Genomic DNA, 20,599 nt, shown 5'->3' on the forward strand with positions numbered 1-20,599 from the left:
ATGTATAATACATAAGGGGGGATATGATCTCCATGTATAATACATAAGGGGGGATATGATCTCCATGTATAATACATAAGGGGGGATATGATCTCCATGTATAAATACACAAGTGGTCCAGAAAGTGAGCTTATCTTTGAGTTATTCACTTTCAGGTAATTACAGAGGACAAGGGGAACCCTTTACATCTGGAGGAAAAGAGATTTAACCTCCATATATAGGATTGTGTATATGGAGGATCTGTATTTATTTGTTTGTATTTTCTCTTGTTTGCACTAGGGGAACGTCTCTTTTTTCAGTCTGCCTAACTATATAACTGTGTAAGTATCTTTTACGATGCAAAACACTCTGATCCGCCTTCATTGGACAGTAATATTTCCACCAACATCTGAGATTTGGGGTGAAGATTTCTTTCACATGACATGGTTGAGACTGGCTCATGTTTTCTGCAAAACCTTTTAATTTTACATCTACTTTTGCAAAATTGTTCTAGAATTTCTACATTTGATGTAGTGATTTGTAATAAATCATTGTATTTGATGAAGGAAGGAAAACATGAACTGTATATATTTTTTAATACTAGCATATATTGTATATTGAACAATAATACTGAGTATTTTTTCTAAATTTTTTATTTACAAGTATTAAAAGTGAGTTCTATTGTTGCAATGCAGAATCAGACAACTTTGAAGGAATTATTTTTTTCTGGACTGTCCGATCTTCCAACTCTTCATCTCCCTCTGTTCCTCTTCTTCCTTCTCATCTACCTTCTGACAGTAATCTGGAATTTGCTGATCATTGTCCTTGTAGCCACTGATTCTCACCTCCATGTTCCTATGTATTTCTTCCTTGGGAACCTGGCCAGTTTGGACCTGTGTAGTTCTTCTGTCATCGTCCCACGAATGCTATTTGATCTTCATACCAAGAGAAGAAATATTACAACAACAGCTTGTATGACCCAAGTCTTCTTCTTTATATTTTTTGCTTTTTATGAGACTTTTCTGTTGTCCATCATGTCCTATGATCGATACATCGCTATTTGTAAGCCATTGCATTACATAGAGATCATGAGCTGGAAAATGTGTCTATATCTGACATGCAGTGGGTGGTTTCTCAGTTTCATCTATTCTTCAGTTCACACATTTTATGCTTTTAAATTAACCTTTTGTGAATCAGATATTATAGAAAGTTTCTTCTGTGACCTTCCACAGTTGTTTCAGATCTCCTGCAGTGACATCTTCATCAACATTCTGCTCATTTTTTTCATGGGTGGCTTCCTTGAAATAGGGAATCTAATAATGACCTTCTTCCCCTACGTCTATATATTCAAAACTGTTCTAAAGATGAAAGTGAAGGGCAATAGGAGTAAAGTTTTCTCTACATGTACCCCTCATCTCACAGTGGTGATTATATATTATGTTTCTATTTGCTTTAATTATCTTCAACCAAATGGAGGTCATCAGTTTGCTGGTAACAAAGTGGTGTCCATGTTTTACACCGTGATACTTCCTCTCCTCAATCCTCTGATTTATAGTTTGAGGAACCAGGATTTCAGAACAGCATTCCGAGATGTTTTAAGGAAGATTATCTTACAGTGGAAGTAAAGTCCATGCTTTAAAAATCCCCTGACAGGCAGATATTTAAAGAGATTGTAAAGGCTCAAGGTTTTTTACCTTCATGCATTCTATAGACTATGTGGCAAATGAGGTTTCATGTTGATAAATGTAAGGTTCTGCACTTGGGCGCTAAGAATATGCATCATACCTACTAAGGGGGAGTACAGCTGGGCGGGTCAATGGTGGAGAAGGATCTGGGGGGGTCAATGGTGGAGAAGGAACTGGGGGGGGTCAATGGTGGAGAAGGACCTGGGGGGGGTCAATGGTGAAGAAGGATCTGGGGGGGTCAATGGTGGAGAAGGACCTGGGGGGGTCAATGGTGGAGAAGGACCTCGGGGGGGGGTCAATGGCGGAGAAGGACCAAGAGGGGTCAATGGTGGAGAAGGAACTGGGGCGGGGTCAATGGTGGAGAAGGACCTTGGGTGGTCAATGGTGGAGAAGGACCTGGGGGAGGTCAATGGTGGACAAGGACCTGGGGGGGGTCAATGGTGGACAAGGACCTGGGGGGGGGTCAATGGTGGAGAAGGATCTGGGGGGGTCAATGGTGGAGAAGGACCTGGGGGGGTCAATGGTGGAGAAGGACCTGGGGGGGTCAATGGTGGAGAAGGATCTGGGGGTTCTGGTAGATCACCAGCTTAATAATGACATTACATCACTCTACAATCCTTTCCCTAACTGTTCCATTCTTTCGGACTTATTTTTATTCTTCTTTTAGTAACTACTCTCATCATTCACGTTGCCCCAACAGAATATATCAGTTACTTTCTTACATACGCAAATACTTCTATGAAACACACATTTTCTTTATCCGGATACACAACACAAACATACAATCCCTTCAAGGCTACCCTTGCCCGACACTTTGTACCCCCTCATCATAAGAGCTCATTATTACATGGGTCAGTTTCCACAATTATTTACATCACCTCGTCTAGTATACTCTTCATATCTGCAGATATATAATATGCACCTGTCCTATTGCATTGTTATGCTCTGATTGCACTGCAGTCTACATGTCTGACCCGTCTGCGATACGGGACGCCATTTACTGTGTCTATACTCGGACTGCGATCCGCAGTTCTATTTGCCTTGCTATGCCCTTTTTCTTTTAATAAAATATTTTTTTTAAAAAAAATAATGGCAGCAATGCCAAGCTGCGGGTTTCTAAAGGGAGCAAAATCCTCTGTTGTATTAGGAGAGGTATAGACTACAAACACAGAGATATCTTCCCCCCCTCCCCCAGTACAAATCATTAGTAATATCTCACCTAGAATATGCAGTTCGGTTTTGGGCTCCAATTCACAAAAAGAACATTGGGGAACTGGAGAAAGTACAGAGAAGGGCAACTAAACTGATATGAGACATGGAGGAGCTCAGCTATGAGGAGAGATTAGAGGAACTAAATTGATTCTCTCTTGAGAAGAGGAGATTAAGGGGGGATATGATCTCCATGTATAATACATAAGGGGGTATATGATCTCCATGTATAATACATAAGGGGGGATATGATCTCCATGTATAATACATAAGGGGTATATGATCTCCATGTATAATACATAAGGGGGATATGATCTCCATGTATAATACATAAGGGGGGATATGATCTCCATGTATAATACATAAGGGGGAATATGATCTCCATGTATAATACATAAGGGGGATATGATCTCCATGTATAATACATAAGGGGGGATATGATCTCCATGTATAATACATAAGGGGGATATGATCTCCATGTATAATACATAAGGGGGGATATGATCTCCATGTATAATACATAAGGGGGATATGATCTCCATGTATAATACATAAGGGGGATATGATCTCCATGTATAATACATAAGGGGGGATATGATCTCCATGTATAATACATAAGGGGGGGATATGATCTCCATGTATAATACATAAGGGGGGATATGATCTCCATGTATAATACATAAGGGGGAATATGATCTCCATGTATAATACATAAGGGGGGATATGATCTCCATGTATAATACATAAGGGGGATATGATCTCCATGTATAATACATAAGGGGGGATATGATCTCCATGTATAATACATAAGGGGGGGATATGATCTCCATGTATAATACATAAGGGGGGGATATGATCTCCATGTATAATACATAAGGAGGATATGATCTAAATATATAATACATAAGGGAGGATATGATCTCCATATATAATACATAAGGGGGGATATGATCTCCATGTATAATACATAAGGGGGGATATGATCTCCATGTATAATACATAAGGGGGATATGATCTCCATGTATAATACATAAGGGGGATATGATCTCCATGTATAATACATAGGGGGGATATGATCTCCATGTATAATACATAAGGGGGGATATGATCTCCATGTATAATACATAGGGGGGATATGATCTCCATGTATAATACATAAGGGGGATATGATCTCCATGTATAATACATAAGGGGGGATATGATCACCATGTATAATACATAAGGGGGGATATGATCTCCATGTATAATACATAGGGGGGATATGATCTCCATGTATAATACATAAGGGGGGATATGATCTCCATGTATAATACATAAGGGGGGATATGATCTCCATGTATAATACATAAGGGGGATATGATATCCAAGTATAATACATAAGGGGGGATATGATATCCATGTATAATACATAAGGGGGGATATGATCACCATGTATAATACATAAGGGGGGATATGATCTCCATGTATAATACATAAGGGGGGATATGATATCCATGTATAATACATAAGGGGGGATATGATCTCCATGTATAATACATAAGGGGGGATATGATCTCCATGTATAATACATAAGGGGGGATATGATCTCCATGTATAATACATAAGGGGGATATGATCTCCATGTATAATACATAAGGGGGGATATGATCTCCATGTATAATACATAAGGGGGGATATGATCTCCATGTATAATACATAAGGGGGGATATGATCTCCATGTATAATACATAAGGGGGGGATATGATCTCCATGTATAATACATAAGGGGGGGATATGATCTCCATGTATAATACATAAGGGGGGGATTTGATCTCCATGTATAATACATAAGGGGGATATGATCTCCATGTATAATACATAAGGGGGGGATATGATCTCCATGTAGAATACATAAGGGGGGATATGATCTCCATGTATAATACATAAGGGGGGATATGATCACCATGTATAATACATAAGGGGGGATATGATCTCCATGTATAATACATAAGGGGGGATATGATCACCATGTATAATACATAAGGGGGAATATGATCTCCATGTATAATACATAAGGGGGATATGATCTCCATGTATAATACATAAGGGGGGATATGATCTCCGTGTATAATACATAAGGGGGTTATGATCTCCATGTATAATACATAAGGGGGGATATGATCTCCATGTATAATACATAAGGGGGGATATGATCTCCATGTATAATACATAAGGGGGGATATGATCTCCATGTATAATACATAAGGGGGGATATGATCTCCATGTATAATACATAAGGGGGGATATGATCTCCATGTATAAATACACAAGTGGTCCAGAAAGTGAGCTTATCTTTGAGTTATTCACTTTCACGTAATTACAGAGGACAAGGGGAACCCTTTACATCTGGAGGAAAAGAGATTTAACCTCCATATATAGGATTGTGTATATGGAGGATCTGTATTTATTTGTTTGTATTTTCTCTTGTTTGCACTAGGGGAACGTCTCTTTTTTCAGTCTGCCTAACTATATAACTGTGTAAGTATCTTTTACGATGCAAAACACTCTGATCCGCCTTCATTGGACAGTAATATTTCCACCAACATCTGAGATTTGGGGTGAAGATTTCTTTCACATGACATGGTTGAGACTGGCTCATGTTTTCTGCAAAACCTTTTAATTTTACATCTACTTTTGCAAAATTGTTCTAGAATTTCTACATTTGATGTAGTGATTTGTAATAAATCATTGTATTTGATGAAGGAAGGAAAACATGAACTGTATATATTTTTTAATACTAGCATATATTGTATATTGAACAATAATACTGAGTATTTTTTCTAAATTTTTTATTTACAAGTATTAAAAGTGAGTTCTATTGTTGCAATGCAGAATCAGACAACTTTGAAGGAATTATTTTTTTCTGGACTGTCCGATCTTCCAACTCTTCATCTCCCTCTGTTCCTCTTCTTCCTTCTCATCTACCTTCTGACAGTAATCTGGAATTTGCTGATCATTGTCCTTGTAGCCACTGATTCTCACCTCCATGTTCCTATGTATTTCTTCCTTGGGAACCTGGCCAGTTTGGACCTGTGTAGTTCTTCTGTCATCGTCCCACGAATGCTATTTGATCTTCATACCAAGAGAAGAAATATTACAACAACAGCTTGTATGACCCAAGTCTTCTTCTTTATATTTTTTGCTTTTTATGAGACTTTTCTGTTGTCCATCATGTCCTATGATCGATACATCGCTATTTGTAAGCCATTGCATTACATAGAGATCATGAGCTGGAAAATGTGTCTATATCTGACATGCAGTGGGTGGTTTCTCAGTTTCATCTATTCTTCAGTTCACACATTTTATGCTTTTAAATTAACCTTTTGTGAATCAGATATTATAGAAAGTTTCTTCTGTGACCTTCCACAGTTGTTTCAGATCTCCTGCAGTGACATCTTCATCAACATTCTGCTCATTTTTTTCATGGGTGGCTTCCTTGAAATAGGGAATCTAATAATGACCTTCTTCCCCTACGTCTATATATTCAAAACTGTTCTAAAGATGAAAGTGAAGGGCAATAGGAGTAAAGTTTTCTCTACATGTACCCCTCATCTCACAGTGGTGATTATATATTATGTTTCTATTTGCTTTAATTATCTTCAACCAAATGGAGGTCATCAGTTTGCTGGTAACAAAGTGGTGTCCATGTTTTACACCGTGATACTTCCTCTCCTCAATCCTCTGATTTATAGTTTGAGGAACCAGGATTTCAGAACAGCATTCCGAGATGTTTTAAGGAAGATTATCTTACAGTGGAAGTAAAGTCCATGCTTTAAAAATCCCCTGACAGGCAGATATTTAAAGAGATTGTAAAGGCTCAAGGTTTTTTACCTTCATGCATTCTATAGACTATGTGGCAAATGAGGTTTCATGTTGATAAATGTAAGGTTCTGCACTTGGGCGCTAAGAATATGCATCATACCTACTAAGGGGGAGTACAGCTGGGCGGGTCAATGGTGGAGAAGGATCTGGGGGGGTCAATGGTGGAGAAGGAACTGGGGGGGGTCAATGGTGGAGAAGGACCTGGGGGGGGTCAATGGTGAAGAAGGATCTGGGGGGGTCAATGGTGGAGAAGGACCTGGGGGGGTCAATGGTGGAGAAGGACCTCGGGGGGGGGTCAATGGCGGAGAAGGACCAAGAGGGGTCAATGGTGGAGAAGGAACTGGGGCGGGGTCAATGGTGGAGAAGGACCTTGGGTGGTCAATGGTGGAGAAGGACCTGGGGGAGGTCAATGGTGGACAAGGACCTGGGGGGGGTCAATGGTGGACAAGGACCTGGGGGGGGGTCAATGGTGGAGAAGGATCTGGGGGGGTCAATGGTGGAGAAGGACCTGGGGGGGTCAATGGTGGAGAAGGACCTGGGGGGGTCAATGGTGGAGAAGGATCTGGGGGTTCTGGTAGATCACCAGCTTAATAATGACATTACATCACTCTACAATCCTTTCCCTAACTGTTCCATTCTTTCGGACTTATTTTTATTCTTCTTTTAGTAACTACTCTCATCATTCACGTTGCCCCAACAGAATATATCAGTTACTTTCTTACATACGCAAATACTTCTATGAAACACACATTTTCTTTATCCGGATACACAACACAAACATACAATCCCTTCAAGGCTACCCTTGCCCGACACTTTGTACCCCCTCATCATAAGAGCTCATTATTACATGGGTCAGTTTCCACAATTATTTACATCACCTCGTCTAGTATACTCTTCATATCTGCAGATATATAATATGCACCTGTCCTATTGCATTGTTATGCTCTGATTGCACTGCAGTCTACATGTCTGACCCGTCTGCGATACGGGACGCCATTTACTGTGTCTATACTCGGACTGCGATCCGCAGTTCTATTTGCCTTGCTATGCCCTTTTTCTTTTAATAAAATATTTTTTTTAAAAAAAATAATGGCAGCAATGCCAAGCTGCGGGTTTCTAAAGGGAGCAAAATCCTCTGTTGTATTAGGAGAGGTATAGACTACAAACACAGAGATATCTTCCCCCCCCCTCCCCCAGTACAAATCATTAGTAATACCTCATCTGGAATATGCAGTTCGGTTTTGGGCTCCAATTCACAAAAAGAACATTGGGGAACTGGAGAAAGTACAGAGAAGGGCAAATAAACTGATATGAGGTATGGAGGAGCTCAGCTATGAGGAAAGATTAGAGGAACTGAATGTATTCTCTACTGAGAAGAGGAGATTAAGGGGGATATGATCTCCATGTATAATACTTAAGCGGGGGATATGATCTCCATGTATAATACATAAGGGGGATATGATCTCCATGTATAATACATAAGGGGGGATATGATCTCCATGTATAATACTTAAGCGGGGGATATGATCTCCATGTATAATACATAAGGGGGGGATATGATCTCCATGTATAATACATAAGGGGGGATATGATCTCCATGTATAATACATAAGGGGGATATGATCTCCATGTATAATACATAAGGGGGGGATATGATCTCCATGTATAATACATAAGGGGGATATGATCTCCATGTATAATACATAAGGGGGGATATGATCTCCATGTATAATATATAAGGGGGGGATATGATCTCCATGTATAATACATAAGGGGGGATATGATCTCCATGTATAATACATAAGGGGGATATGATCTCCATGTATAATACATAAGGGGGGGATATGATCTCCATGTACAATACATAGGGGGGGGGTATGATCTCCATGTATAATACATAAGGGGGGGATATGATCTCCATGTACAATACATAGGGGGGGGGTATGATCTCCATGTATAATACATAAGGGGGGATATAATCTCCATGTATAATATATAAGGGGGATATGATCTCCATGTATAATACATAAGGGGGGATATGATCTCCATGTATAATACATAAGGGGGGATATGATCTCCATGTATAATACATAAGGGGGGATATGATCTCCATGTATAATACATAAGGGGGGGATATGATCTCCATGTACAATACATAGGGGGGGGGTATGATCTCCATGTATAATACATAAGGGGGGGATATGATCTCCATGTATAATACATAAGGGGGGATATGATCTCCATGTATAATACATAAGGGGGGGATATGATCTCCATGTATAATACATAAGGGGGGATATGATCTCCATGTATAATACATAAGGGGGGGATATGATCTCCATGTATAATACATAAGGGGGGGATATGATCTCCATGTATAATACATAATGGAGGGATATGATCTCCATGTATAATACATAAGGGGGGATATGATCTCCATGTATAATACATAAGGGGGGGATATGATCTCCATGTATAATACATAAGGGGGGATATGATCTCCATGTATAATACATAAGGGGGGGATATGATCTCCATGTATAATACATAAGGGGGATATGGTCTCCATGTATAATACATAAGGGGGATATGATCTCCATGTATAATACATAAGGGGGGGATATGATCTCCATGTATAATACATAAGGCGGGATATGATCTCCATGTATAATACATAAGGGGGGATATGATCTCCATGTATAATATATAAGGGGGGATATGATCACCATGTATAATACATAAGGGGGATATGATCTCCATGTATAATACATAAGGGGGGATATGATCACCATGTATAATACATAAGGGGGATATGATCACCATGTATAATACATAAGGGGGGATATGATCACCATGTATAATACATAAGGGGGGGATATGATCTCCATGTATAATACATAAGGAGGGATATGATATCCATGTATAATACATAAGAGGGGATATGATCTCCATGTATAATACATAAGGGGGGATATGATCTCCATGTATAATACATAAGGGGGGATATGATCTCCATGTATAATACATAAGGGGGGATATGATCTCCATGTATAATACATAAGGGGGATATGATCTCCATGTATAATACATAAGGGGGGGATATGATCACCATGTATAATACATAAGGGGGGGATATGATCTCCATGTATAATACATAAGGGAGGGATATGTTCTCCATGTATAATACATAAGGGGGGATATGATCACCATGTATAATACATAAGGGGGGATATGATCTCCATGTATAATACATAAGGGGGGATATGATCTCCATGTATAATACATAAGGGGGGGATATGATCTCCATGTATAATACATAAGGGAGGGATATGTTCTCCATGTATAATACATAAGGGGGGATATGATCACCATGTATAATACATAAGGGGGATATGATCTCCATGTATAATATATAAGGGGGGATATGATCTCCATGTATAATACATAAGGGGGGATATGATCTCCATGTATAATACATAAGGGGGGATATGATCACCATGTATAATACATAAGGGGGGATATGATCTCCATGTATAATACATAAGGGGGATATGGTCTCCATGTATAATACTGGATCAACTGTGGGTGTAGTATTATAACTTTTTTTTTGTTTTAATGGTTGAACTGGATGGACTTTTTTTTCAGCCAGATTATGTAACTACGTGATCGGTGACAGGGTCAAGGGAAGCCAAGGTATGGGCAGGTGCGGAGGGAAGGCTGGCCTGTGTAGTCTAATCCAATAGAAGAGCTACTGTAACTTAAATTGCTGGAAAAGTGAATGCTGGTTCCAATAGAGAGGTGTGAGGTCACAGAGCATCACAGTTTGTTGTGTATGGGGCTGCGTACTCACAGACTGGTCAGGGTGTCCATGCTGATCCATGTCTACAGCCAAATGGGCCCACAATGGGCACTTGATTATCATAACTGGACCACAGAGCAATGTCCTGGTCTGATGAATCATGTGTTCCTTTACATCATGTGTATGGCCGGGTACATGTAGTATATACATAATCTCTGTGTATATCATCCTGATGTTTGATAAATTTGCTATAATCAGTTACTATATACTGTATCACTATATCAGCGTATCTTACCTCACAGACTAGTGTATCTGTTTAAGAATAAATTACCGTATTTTTCGCTCTATAAGACGCACTTTTTCCCCCCCCATAAAAGGGGGGTAAACGTCAGTGCGTCTTATGGAGCGGTTGGTCCTGTATTTCCACATCCGTGTCAGAATACTGGGCCGGCCGCTCAGCTCTTCTCTGCAGCAGGACCTTACCTGCTCCTCGGTCCAGCGCTGTACAGTCTTCCCGCGCCGGCATCTTTAGTTTGGGCTCTCGGCTGTGACAGCCGGGGGCCCACTGCGCATGCGTGAGGAGCGCTGTGCTTTGTGAATTTTCCGGCATCTTCCTGGGACACATGAGAGGTCCCAGAAGATGCTGGGCCATTCAGAAAGCGCAGCGCTCCTCGCGCATGCGCAGTGGGCCCCCGGCTGTCAGCTGGGTACCTGCACTAAAGAGAGGACAACTCCACAGAAGTGGGAGCTGGTGCCAGTTACATTCAGGTGCCCGCTCCCCCTCCCTCCCCAAAGGTCCGCAGTCTCTGGTCATCTCCTGTACTGTCTGCAGTCTCTGCTCATCTCCTGTACTGTCCGCAGTCTCTGCTCATCTCCTGTACTGTGTCTGCAGTCTCTGGTTATCTCCTGTACTGTCCGCAGTCTCTGGTTATCTCCTGTACTGTCTGCAGTCTCTGGTCATTCTCTGTACTGTCTGCAGTCTCTGGTCATCTCCTGTACTATGTCTGCAGTCTCTGGTCATCTCCTGTACTATGTCTGCAGTCTCTGGTCATCTCCTGTACTGTGTCCGCAGTCTCTGGACATCTCCTGTACTATCTGCAGCCTCTGGTCATCCCTGTACTGTGTCCGCAGTCTCTGGTCATCCCCTGTACTGTGTCCGCAGTCTCTGGTCAGCCCCTGTACTGTGTCCGCAGTCTCTGGTCATTCTCTGTACTGTCTGCAGTCTCTGGTCATCTCCTGTACTATGTCTGCAGTCTCTGGTCATCTCCTGTACTGTGTCCGCAGTCTCTGGACATCTCCTGTACTATCTGCAGCCTCTGGTCATCCCTGTACTGTGTCCGCAGTCTCTGGTCATCCCCTGTACTGTGTCCGCAGTCTCTGGTCAGCCCCTGTACTGTGTCCGCAGTCTCTGGTCATTCTCTGTACTGTCTGCAGTCTCTGGTCATCTCCTGTACTATGTCTGCAGTCTCTGGTCATCTCCTGTACTATGTCTGCAGTCTCTGGTCATCTCCTGTACTGTGTCCGCAGTCTCTGGACATCTCCTGTACTATCTGCAGCCTCTGGTCATCCCTGTACTGTGTCCGCAGTCTCTGGTCATCCCCTGTACTGTGTCCGCAGTCTCTGGTCAGCCCCTGTACTGTGTCCGCAGTCTCTGGTGATCTCCTGTACTATGTCTGCAGTCTCTGGTCATCCCCTGTACTATGGCTGCAGGCTATGGTCATACCCTGTACTATGTCCGCAGTCTCTGGTCATCTCCTGTACTATGTCTGCAGTCTCTGGTCATCTCCTGTACTGTGTCCGCAGTCTCTGGTCAGCCCCTGTACTATGTCCGCAGTCTCTGGTCATCTCCTGTACTGTGTCCGCAGTCTCTGGTAATCTCCTGTACTGTGTCCGCAGTCTCTGGTCATCTCCTGTACTATGTCCGCAGTCTCTGGTCATCTCCTGTACTGTGTCCGCAGTCTCTGGTCATCCCCTGTACTGTGTCCGCAGCCTCTGGTCATCTCCTGTACTGTGTCCGCAGCCTCTGGTCATCTCCTGTACTGTGTCTTCTGTCTCTGGTCATCTCCTGTACTATGTCCTCAGTCTCTGGTCATCTCCTGTACTGTGTCCGCAGTCTCTGGTCATCCCCTGTACTGTGTCTGCAGTCTCTGGTCATCTCCTGTACTATGTCCGCAGTCTCTGGTCATCTCCTGTACTGTGTCCGCAGTCTCTGGTCATCCCCTGTACTGTGTCCGCAGTCTCTTACCATCTCCTGTACTGTGTCCACAGTCTCTGGTCATCCCCTGTACTGTGTCCGCAGTCTCTGGTCATCTCCTGTACTGTGTCTGCAGTCTCTGGTCATCTCCTGTACTATGTCCGCAGTCTCTGGTCATCTCCTGTACTGTGTCCGCAGTCTCTGGTCATCCCCTGTACTGTGTCCGCAGTCTCTGACCATCTCCTGTACTGTGTCCGCAGTCTCTGGTCATCCCCTGTACTATGGCTGCAGTCTCTGGTTATCTCCTGTACGTTGTCCGCAGTCTCTGGTCATCTCCTGCACTATGTCCGCTGTCTCTGCTCATCCCCTGTACTGTCTGCAGTCTCTGGTCATCTCCTGTGCTGTCCGCAGTCTCTGGTTATCTCCTGTACTGTCCGCAGTCTCTGGTCATCTCCTGTAGTGTCCGCAGTCTCTGGTCATCCCCTGTACTGTGTCTGCAGTCTCTGGTCATCCCCTGTACTATGGCTGCAGGCTATGGTCATACCCTGTACTATGTCTGCAGTCTCTGGTCATCTCCTGTACTATGTCCGCAGTCTCTGGTCATCTCCTGTACTATGTCCGCAGTCTCTGGTCATCCCCTGTACTGTGTCTGCAGTCTCTGACCATCTCCTGTACTGTGTCTGCAGTCTCTGGTCATCCCCTGTACTGTGTCTGCAGTCTCTGACCATCTCCTGTACTATGTCCGCAGTCTCTGGTCATCCCCTGTACTATGTCTGCAGGCTATGGTCATCCCCTGTACTGTGTCCACAGTCTCTGGTCATCTCCTGTACTGTGTCTGCAGTCTCTGGTCATCTCCTGTACTGTGTCCGCAGTCTCTGGTCATCTCCTGTACTATGTCCGCAGTCTCTGGTCATCCCGTGTACTGTGTCCGCAGTCTCTGGTCATCTCCTGTACTGTGTCCGCAGTCTCTGGTCATCCCCTGTACTGTGTCTGCAGTCTCTGGTCATCTCCTGTACTATGTCTGCAGTCTCTGGTCATCTCCTGTACTATGTCCGTAGTCTCTGGTCATCCCCTGTACTGTGTCCGCAGTCTCTGACCATCTCCTGTACTGTGTCCGCAGTCTCTGGTCATCCCCTGTACTATGGCTGCAGTCTCTGGTCATCTCCTGTACTGTGTCCGCTGTCTCTGCTCATCCCCTGTACTGTCTGCAGTCTCTGGTCATCTCCTGTACTGTCCGCAGTCTCTGGTTATCTCCTGTACTGTCCGCAGTCTCTGGTCATCTCCTGTAGTGTCTGCAGTCTCTGGTCATCCCCTGTACTGTGTCTGCAGTCTTTGGTCATCCCCTGTACTGTGTCTGCAGTCTTTGGTCATCCCCTGTACTGTGTCTGCAGTCTTTGGTCATCCCCTGTACTGTGTCTGCAGTCTCTGGTCATCCCCTGTACTGTGTCCGCAGTCTCTGGTCATCCCCTGTACTATGGCTGCAGGCTATGGTCATACCCTGTACTATGTCTGCAGTCTCTGGTCATCTCCTGTACTGTGTCTGCAGTCTCTGGTCATCTCCTGTACTATGTCCGCAGTCTCTGGTCATCTCCTGTATTGTGTCCGCAGTCTCTGGTCATCTCCTGTACTATGTCCGCAGTCTCTGGTCATCCCCTGTACTGTGTCTGCAGTCTCTGGTCATCTCCTGTACTGTGTCTGCAGTCTCTGGTCATCTCCTGTACTGTGTCCGCAGTCTCTGGTCATCCCCTGTACTGTGTCTGCAGTCTCTGGTCATCTCCTGTACTATGTCCGCAGTCTCTGGTCATCCCCTGTACTGTGTCCACAGTCTCTGGTCATCTCCTGTACTGTGTCCGCAGTCTCTGGTCCGTCTCCTGTACTATGTCCGCAGTCTCTGGTCATCTCCTGTACTGTGTCCGCAGTCTCTGGTCATCTCCTGTACTGTGTCCGCAGTCTCTGGTCATCTCCTGTACTGTGTCCGCAGTCTCTGGTCATCTCCTGCACTGTCTGCAGTCTCTGGTCATCTCCTGTACTGTGTCTGCAGTCTCTGGTCATTTTCTGTACTATGTCTGCAGTCCATTGGTTCAGAATATTTTTTTTCTGGTTTTTCACCTCTAAAACCTAGGTGTGTCTTATTGTCAGGTGCTTCTTATGGAGCGAAAAATATGGTAATCATGCAATTTATCCTCTAATTGTATTACTTTATCAGATGATGTACAAATTAAAAACACTCCAGTTAGCTAGTTACTGGTACTATTGGGTCTGAGAGTCCCTCAGGTGCCTTTTGGCAAACTGCAGGCGGACTGCCATTTGCCTGTTACTGAGGAGTGGCTTCCATCTGGCCACTCTACCATACAGGCCTGATTGGTGGAGTGCTGCAGAGATGGTTGTTCTTCTGGAAGGTTCTCCTCTCTCCACAGAGAAACGCTGGAGCTCTTTCAGAGTGACCATCGGGTGATTGGTTACCTCCCTGGCAAAGGCCCTTCTCCCTTGATCACTTATTTTTGCTGGGCGACCCGCTCTAGGAAGATTCCTGGTGGTTTCAAACTTCTTCCATTTACAGAGGATGGAGGCCACTGTGCTCATTGGGACCTTCAATGCTGCAGAAATGTTTCTGTACCCTTCCCGAGATCTGTGCCTTGATACAATCCTGTCTTGGAGGTCTACGGACAATTCCTTGGACTTCATGGCTTGGTTTGTGCTCTGACATGCACTGCTACCTGTGGGACCTTCTATAGACAGGTTTATACCATTCCTAATCCTGTCCAATCAACTGAATGTCCCACCGGTGGACTCCAATCCACTGAATGTCCCACAGGTGGACTCCAATCCACTGAATGTCCCACAGGTGGACTCCAATCCACTGAATGTTCCACAGGTGGACTCCAATCCACTGAATGTTCCACAGGTGGACTCCAATCCACTGAATGTCCCACAGGTGGATTCCAATCAAGTTGTGGAAACATCTCAAGGATGATCAGTGGGAACAGGATGCACCAGAGATCAATTTTGAGTGTCGTGGCAAAGGCTGGGAATACTTATATACATGTGTTTTTTTATTTTATTTTTTATTTTTAATAAATTGCAAAGATTTCAAAACAAACTTCTTTCTCCTTGTCATTATGGGGTATTGTTTGTAGAATGTTGAGGAAAAAATGATTTTAATCAATTTTGGAATAAGGCCGTAACATAACAAAATGTGGCAAAAGCTAAGCGCTGTGAATACTTTCTGGATGCTCTGTATCTAACTAAAACCCTATATGCCTGCAAAAAGCGTACTGCCTCTTGCAAACTTGAGCTCAAAAGCACTTGTTTTACAGGCGTTTGATGTTTTTTGTATCTGCCTCTAAATGCCTCTCCATGATAGTCTATGGTGGAGAGTTTTTAAAACTAGATCACACAGAATCTGGTGCAGTTGTGCAAGGGAGCCAATCAGCTTCTAACTTCAGCTTGTTCAATTAAGCTTTGGCAATAAAACCTGGAAGCTGATTGGCTCCCATGCACAGCTACACCAGATTCTGTGTGATCTAGTTTTAAAAAATCTCCCAGGAGTGAGCGTACTTATTGCATCAGAGCTGTTAACCCTTGAGAGTGTTACTGAGGCAGGGTGCTGTGGTGTTTTCAGAAAGCCATATACAGCACCCTGCCAACCCCTCCCACCAGCCATGATCTTCCTGCATTGAAGCGCAGAGTCTCAGTGGTGGCATCACTGGGTCTAAAGCAATGTATTTAGTGACAATGGAAAGGTTTTATTTAAAGTTGACATTAGCATGTTGATGGTGTTTATTGATAAGGTTTGAAAAGTTTTGCTTTGCATGCTATGGTTTATGCCGCGGTGCCATGTAGGTTGTGTGGGACAGGGGTCTAACCCAGGCACTGCACCTCTGATATCACGCTGATAGGTACTCCGGTGTAACCTTAAGGGGCCGCAAAACAGTTTGGGGATAAGCAGTGTCATGCATGACGTGATGGTTCGGGAAAATTTGCTCCGCACATCACATTAGGCATCCTACCGCTGGGTGAGTGTATTTATTATGCGTTGTATTTATGCATTGCATCGCAGTACAGGGTGGAATGTACCCTGATAAAGTATCTTGTTTTGTGTACTTATATAAAAATAAAGTATTTTTTAAAAAAAAATCTGTTGATGGTAAAAATAAATCTGCCTTCTTAAAATACAATTCCTCCCTTCATGCTGTCAAACAAGCCTACTTTGTCACTCTTATGAATACCTTGTCATCCAGTCCTCACTGTCTCTTCCCTTTTTTTAACTCTCTACTTTCTCCACCACCACCTCCACCACCTCCACCCAGCAACTTACTCACTGCTTCCGATATTGCCAATCAGTTCAAAAACCAGATTGATGTAAGTCATGGGGGCACCTCCACTGCACAGACATCTATCCCACTTAGCATACCTTATCCTAAAGCTCCCTCAACACTTTCCTCTTTTGACCTTGCTACTACCGAAGAGGTCACTAAAGTTTTCTCAGAAGCCCATCTTACCACCTGTCCCCTGTATCCTGTACCCCCACATCTACTACGGTCACCCTTTTCTTATATCCAACGCTCCCTTACTCACATATTTAATCTCTCCCTCTCTATTGGCACTCTCACCGCCAAAGCATGCACACATCACTTCCGTACAAGCCCTCACTAGACCACACCAACCTGAACAACTTAAGACCCATCTTCTTGCTCCCTGTTTACCTCTAAACTCTTAGAACACTTATTTACAGCTAAATGTTCATAGCTCTAGACTCCTACCTCACTGACAACAACCTTCTAGACCCCCTACAGTTTGACTTTCACTTGCTACGCTCCACAGAAACTTCCCTACTAAAACTCAGTAATGATTTACTTGCTAATACCAATGGCCACTACTCCATACTCTTACAACTAGACCTTTCTGTGGCCTTTGATACTGTTGACCATCCCCTCCTCCTCAAAAAACTTCACTCTCCTGGCCTCAGAGACTCTGCTCTCTCCTGGTTCTCCTCCTACCTATTGCAGCACTCCTTCAGTGTTACCTATAACTGTGCCTGATCCTCTCCACTTCCTCTTTCTGTAGGGGTCCTCTAAGATTCTGTCCTTGGACTCCTTCTCTCCTCCATCTACACGTCCTCCCTTGGTGACTTGACTTGAAACTCCCATGGCTTCAAGTACCATCTCTATGCTGATGACACACAAATCCATCTCACTATTCCTCACCTCACCCCTTCAGTCTCCTCTCGCATTACCAACTTACTAACTGACATATCAGCATGGATGTCACTCCACTTCCTCAAACGCAATCATAATATTCCCTCCAGCCCGTGCCCCTCCCCTGACTTCTCCATCAAGATCAATAACACAACCATCAGTCCCTCCCCTCATCTCCCAATATCACTCAAACCGTCCTCTCTGCTCCTCCCAAGACCTCCTGCTCTCTATTTGCCCTTTTTCCTCTCATGTTCATCTTCAGGATTTCTCCTGGAACTCTCTACCCCAATCTGTCCGACTTTCTTCTACTCTGTTCACTTCTAGATGATCCCTTAAAACCTATCTCTTCAGGAAAGCCTATCCTGCTGTTGACTGAATCTTCTATTTCTCCTATCAGTTTGTCCCCCACAGTTATTACCTATTGTACCACCAGCCCCTCCCTTTAAGATTGTATGCTTTCAGGATCAGGCCCTTCTTACCTTCTTGTATTGAATTGCTTTGTTGCTGTATTGTCTCTTTATATTGTTAAGTGCTGAGCAAACTGCGCTATATAAATCCTGTATAATAATAATGTGTGAGCTGTGTATGTACTTGGCTGTATGCTGTATGTACAGTAAACTTTATAAAATGTGGATCGACAATGTCAGAAAATGACTCTTTAGAAAGGTTGATATTGCCATCTCTCAGAAATTTCATAGGAAACCCATTCTCATTGGGTGCCTTCTTAGCACCCGAAAAGAAAATCGATTTTCCAGAACGCATGTATATAAGAACTTGGATATTCCTTGGAAATTTTAATAATCATTGACACTGATCTAAAGCCAGACAAATATATTATTTAATATATTTATTCATTATAATATATTTATTAGTTATAATATCTTTATTTATTTTTTATTGCACTTTTTTTTTTACGTTTTTGACATTCAGTTTACTTTCAATCTCAATTCAGAGTCTCAACTTTTCCTTTCTAACTTTGGAAAAACATTTATGCATCATTAAATTCTGGTAGTAAAAAAAAATATTTATTTATTTAAACAGTAACCTGGTTTGTATGTCGCTGAGGGATAGGATAATTCAGGCAATGCTTTGTTTTCTGTAGAGATTCATTTTTACTCCTAGGAATAATCTCAGATGAATTTGGAGCCAGCATACACTCCCGTGTGCTCCGGAGATGTCAGGGGGAATTTCTGCATTATAAATATATGTGTGTGGAGCTGATAATACTGTATTGTGACTCAAATGTCACACCGATATTGTGGTAGATTGCTTAAAAAAAGTTTTCAGCAAAATGTCTCCACATCGGACCCTTTGAATTGATCTGTCCAGAGGAAACCTCCCCACCCCTCTTCTATCAGCATTCATCTCTGCTGGAGGTATCTGGAGCAAAATAAGGGGAGAAGCTAAAACAATACAATATCAGAATAGCCTTTACTTTAAAAGAACTATACATACAGTATGTTGTCCACCTCAGATTTTGTTTCTTTGATAGGACAAAATATATATAGGAGCAGGGGTGAACTGACAACTCATGGGGCCCCCAGGCAATAGAGGTTCATGGGGCCCCTCTGTCTTTGCCCAAACTCAAAAAAGCCTATGAAAAAGGTACCAGGGGCATCTCATGGGGCCCCCTACTGACCCTGGGCCCTCGGGCAGTGCCCAAGTTTCCAAATGGTCAGTCCGCCCCTGCATAGGGGTTGATTTACTAAAACTGCGGAGTGCAAAATCAGGTGCAGCTCTGCATAGTAACCAATCAGCTTCCAGGATTTTTGTCAAAGCTTAATTGAACAAGTTGAAGTTAGAAGCTGATTGCCTGCGATGCAGTTCTGCCCCAGAATTTAGCAATCTCGTAAATCAACCTCAAAGTATATATATATATATATATATATATATATATATATATATATATACAGTATATCACAGAAGTGAGTCCATCCCTCACATTTTTGTAAATATTGTATTGTATCTTTTCATGTGACAACACTGAAGAAATGACACTTCGCTACAATGTGACGTAGTCAGTGTACAGCTTGTATAACATGTAAATTTGCTGTCCCCTCAAAATAACTCAACACACCGCCATTAATGTCTAAACTGCTGCCAACAAAAGTGAGTCCACCCCTAAGTGACAAGGTCTAAATTGGGCCCAAAGTGTCAATATTTTGTGTGGCCACCATTATTTTCCAGTGCTGCCTTAACCCTCTTGGGCATGGAGTTCACCAGAGCTTGGTGGATGTTAGAGACCTTGCGCTCCTCCACCTTCCATTTGAGGATGCCCCACAGATGCTCAATAGGGTTCAGGTCTGGAGACATGCTTGGCCAGTCCATAACCTTTACCCTCAGCTTCTTCAGCAAGGCAGCGGTTGTCTTGGAGGTGTGTTTGGGGTCGTTATGTTGGAATACTGCCCTGCGGCCCAGTCTCCGAAGGGAGGGGATCATTCTCTGCTTCAGTATGTCACAGTACATGTTGGCATTCATGGTTCCCTCAATGAACTGTAGCTCCCCAGTGCCGGCAGCACTCATGCAGCCCCAGACCATGACACTCCCACCACCATGCTTGACAGTAGGCAAGACACACTTGCCTTTATACTCCTCACCTGGTTGCCGCCACACACGCCTGACACCATCTGAACCAAATCAGTTTATCTTGGTGTCCTCAGACCACAGGACATGG

At 43.2% G+C, this 20,599-nt stretch overlaps 2 protein-coding genes across 2 annotated transcripts; both read left to right on the forward strand.

The window, feature by feature from the left end:
• The first annotated feature begins 668 nt into the window (after positions 1-668).
• LOC149452012 (olfactory receptor 8G17-like) lies at positions 669-1,604 on the forward strand. Its single transcript, XM_089689884.1, has one exon. It carries the CDS (start codon positions 669-671, stop codon positions 1,602-1,604), a length of 936 nt encoding a protein of 311 aa, XP_089546010.1.
• A 4,134-nt stretch (positions 1,605-5,738) lies between these two features.
• LOC149452013 (olfactory receptor 8G17-like) lies at positions 5,739-6,674 on the forward strand. The gene has a single exon (XM_089689885.1). The coding sequence runs from the start codon at positions 5,739-5,741 to the stop codon at positions 6,672-6,674; it is 936 nt and encodes a 311-aa protein (XP_089546011.1).
• Positions 6,675-20,599: the final 13,925 nt, after the last annotated feature.

This window comes from Staurois parvus, unplaced genomic scaffold (assembly GCF_062004578.1).
Source record: "Staurois parvus isolate SC_StPar_1 unplaced genomic scaffold, SC_StPar_1.0 ptg000503l, whole genome shotgun sequence".
Taxonomy (NCBI): domain Eukaryota; kingdom Metazoa; phylum Chordata; class Amphibia; order Anura; family Ranidae; genus Staurois; species Staurois parvus.

Coding starts and splice junctions, on each gene's coding strand:
- LOC149452012 (XM_089689884.1), top strand. CDS start 669: ATGCAGAATCAGACAACTTTGAAGGAATTATTTTTTTCTGGACTGTCC.
- LOC149452013 (XM_089689885.1), top strand. CDS start 5,739: ATGCAGAATCAGACAACTTTGAAGGAATTATTTTTTTCTGGACTGTCC.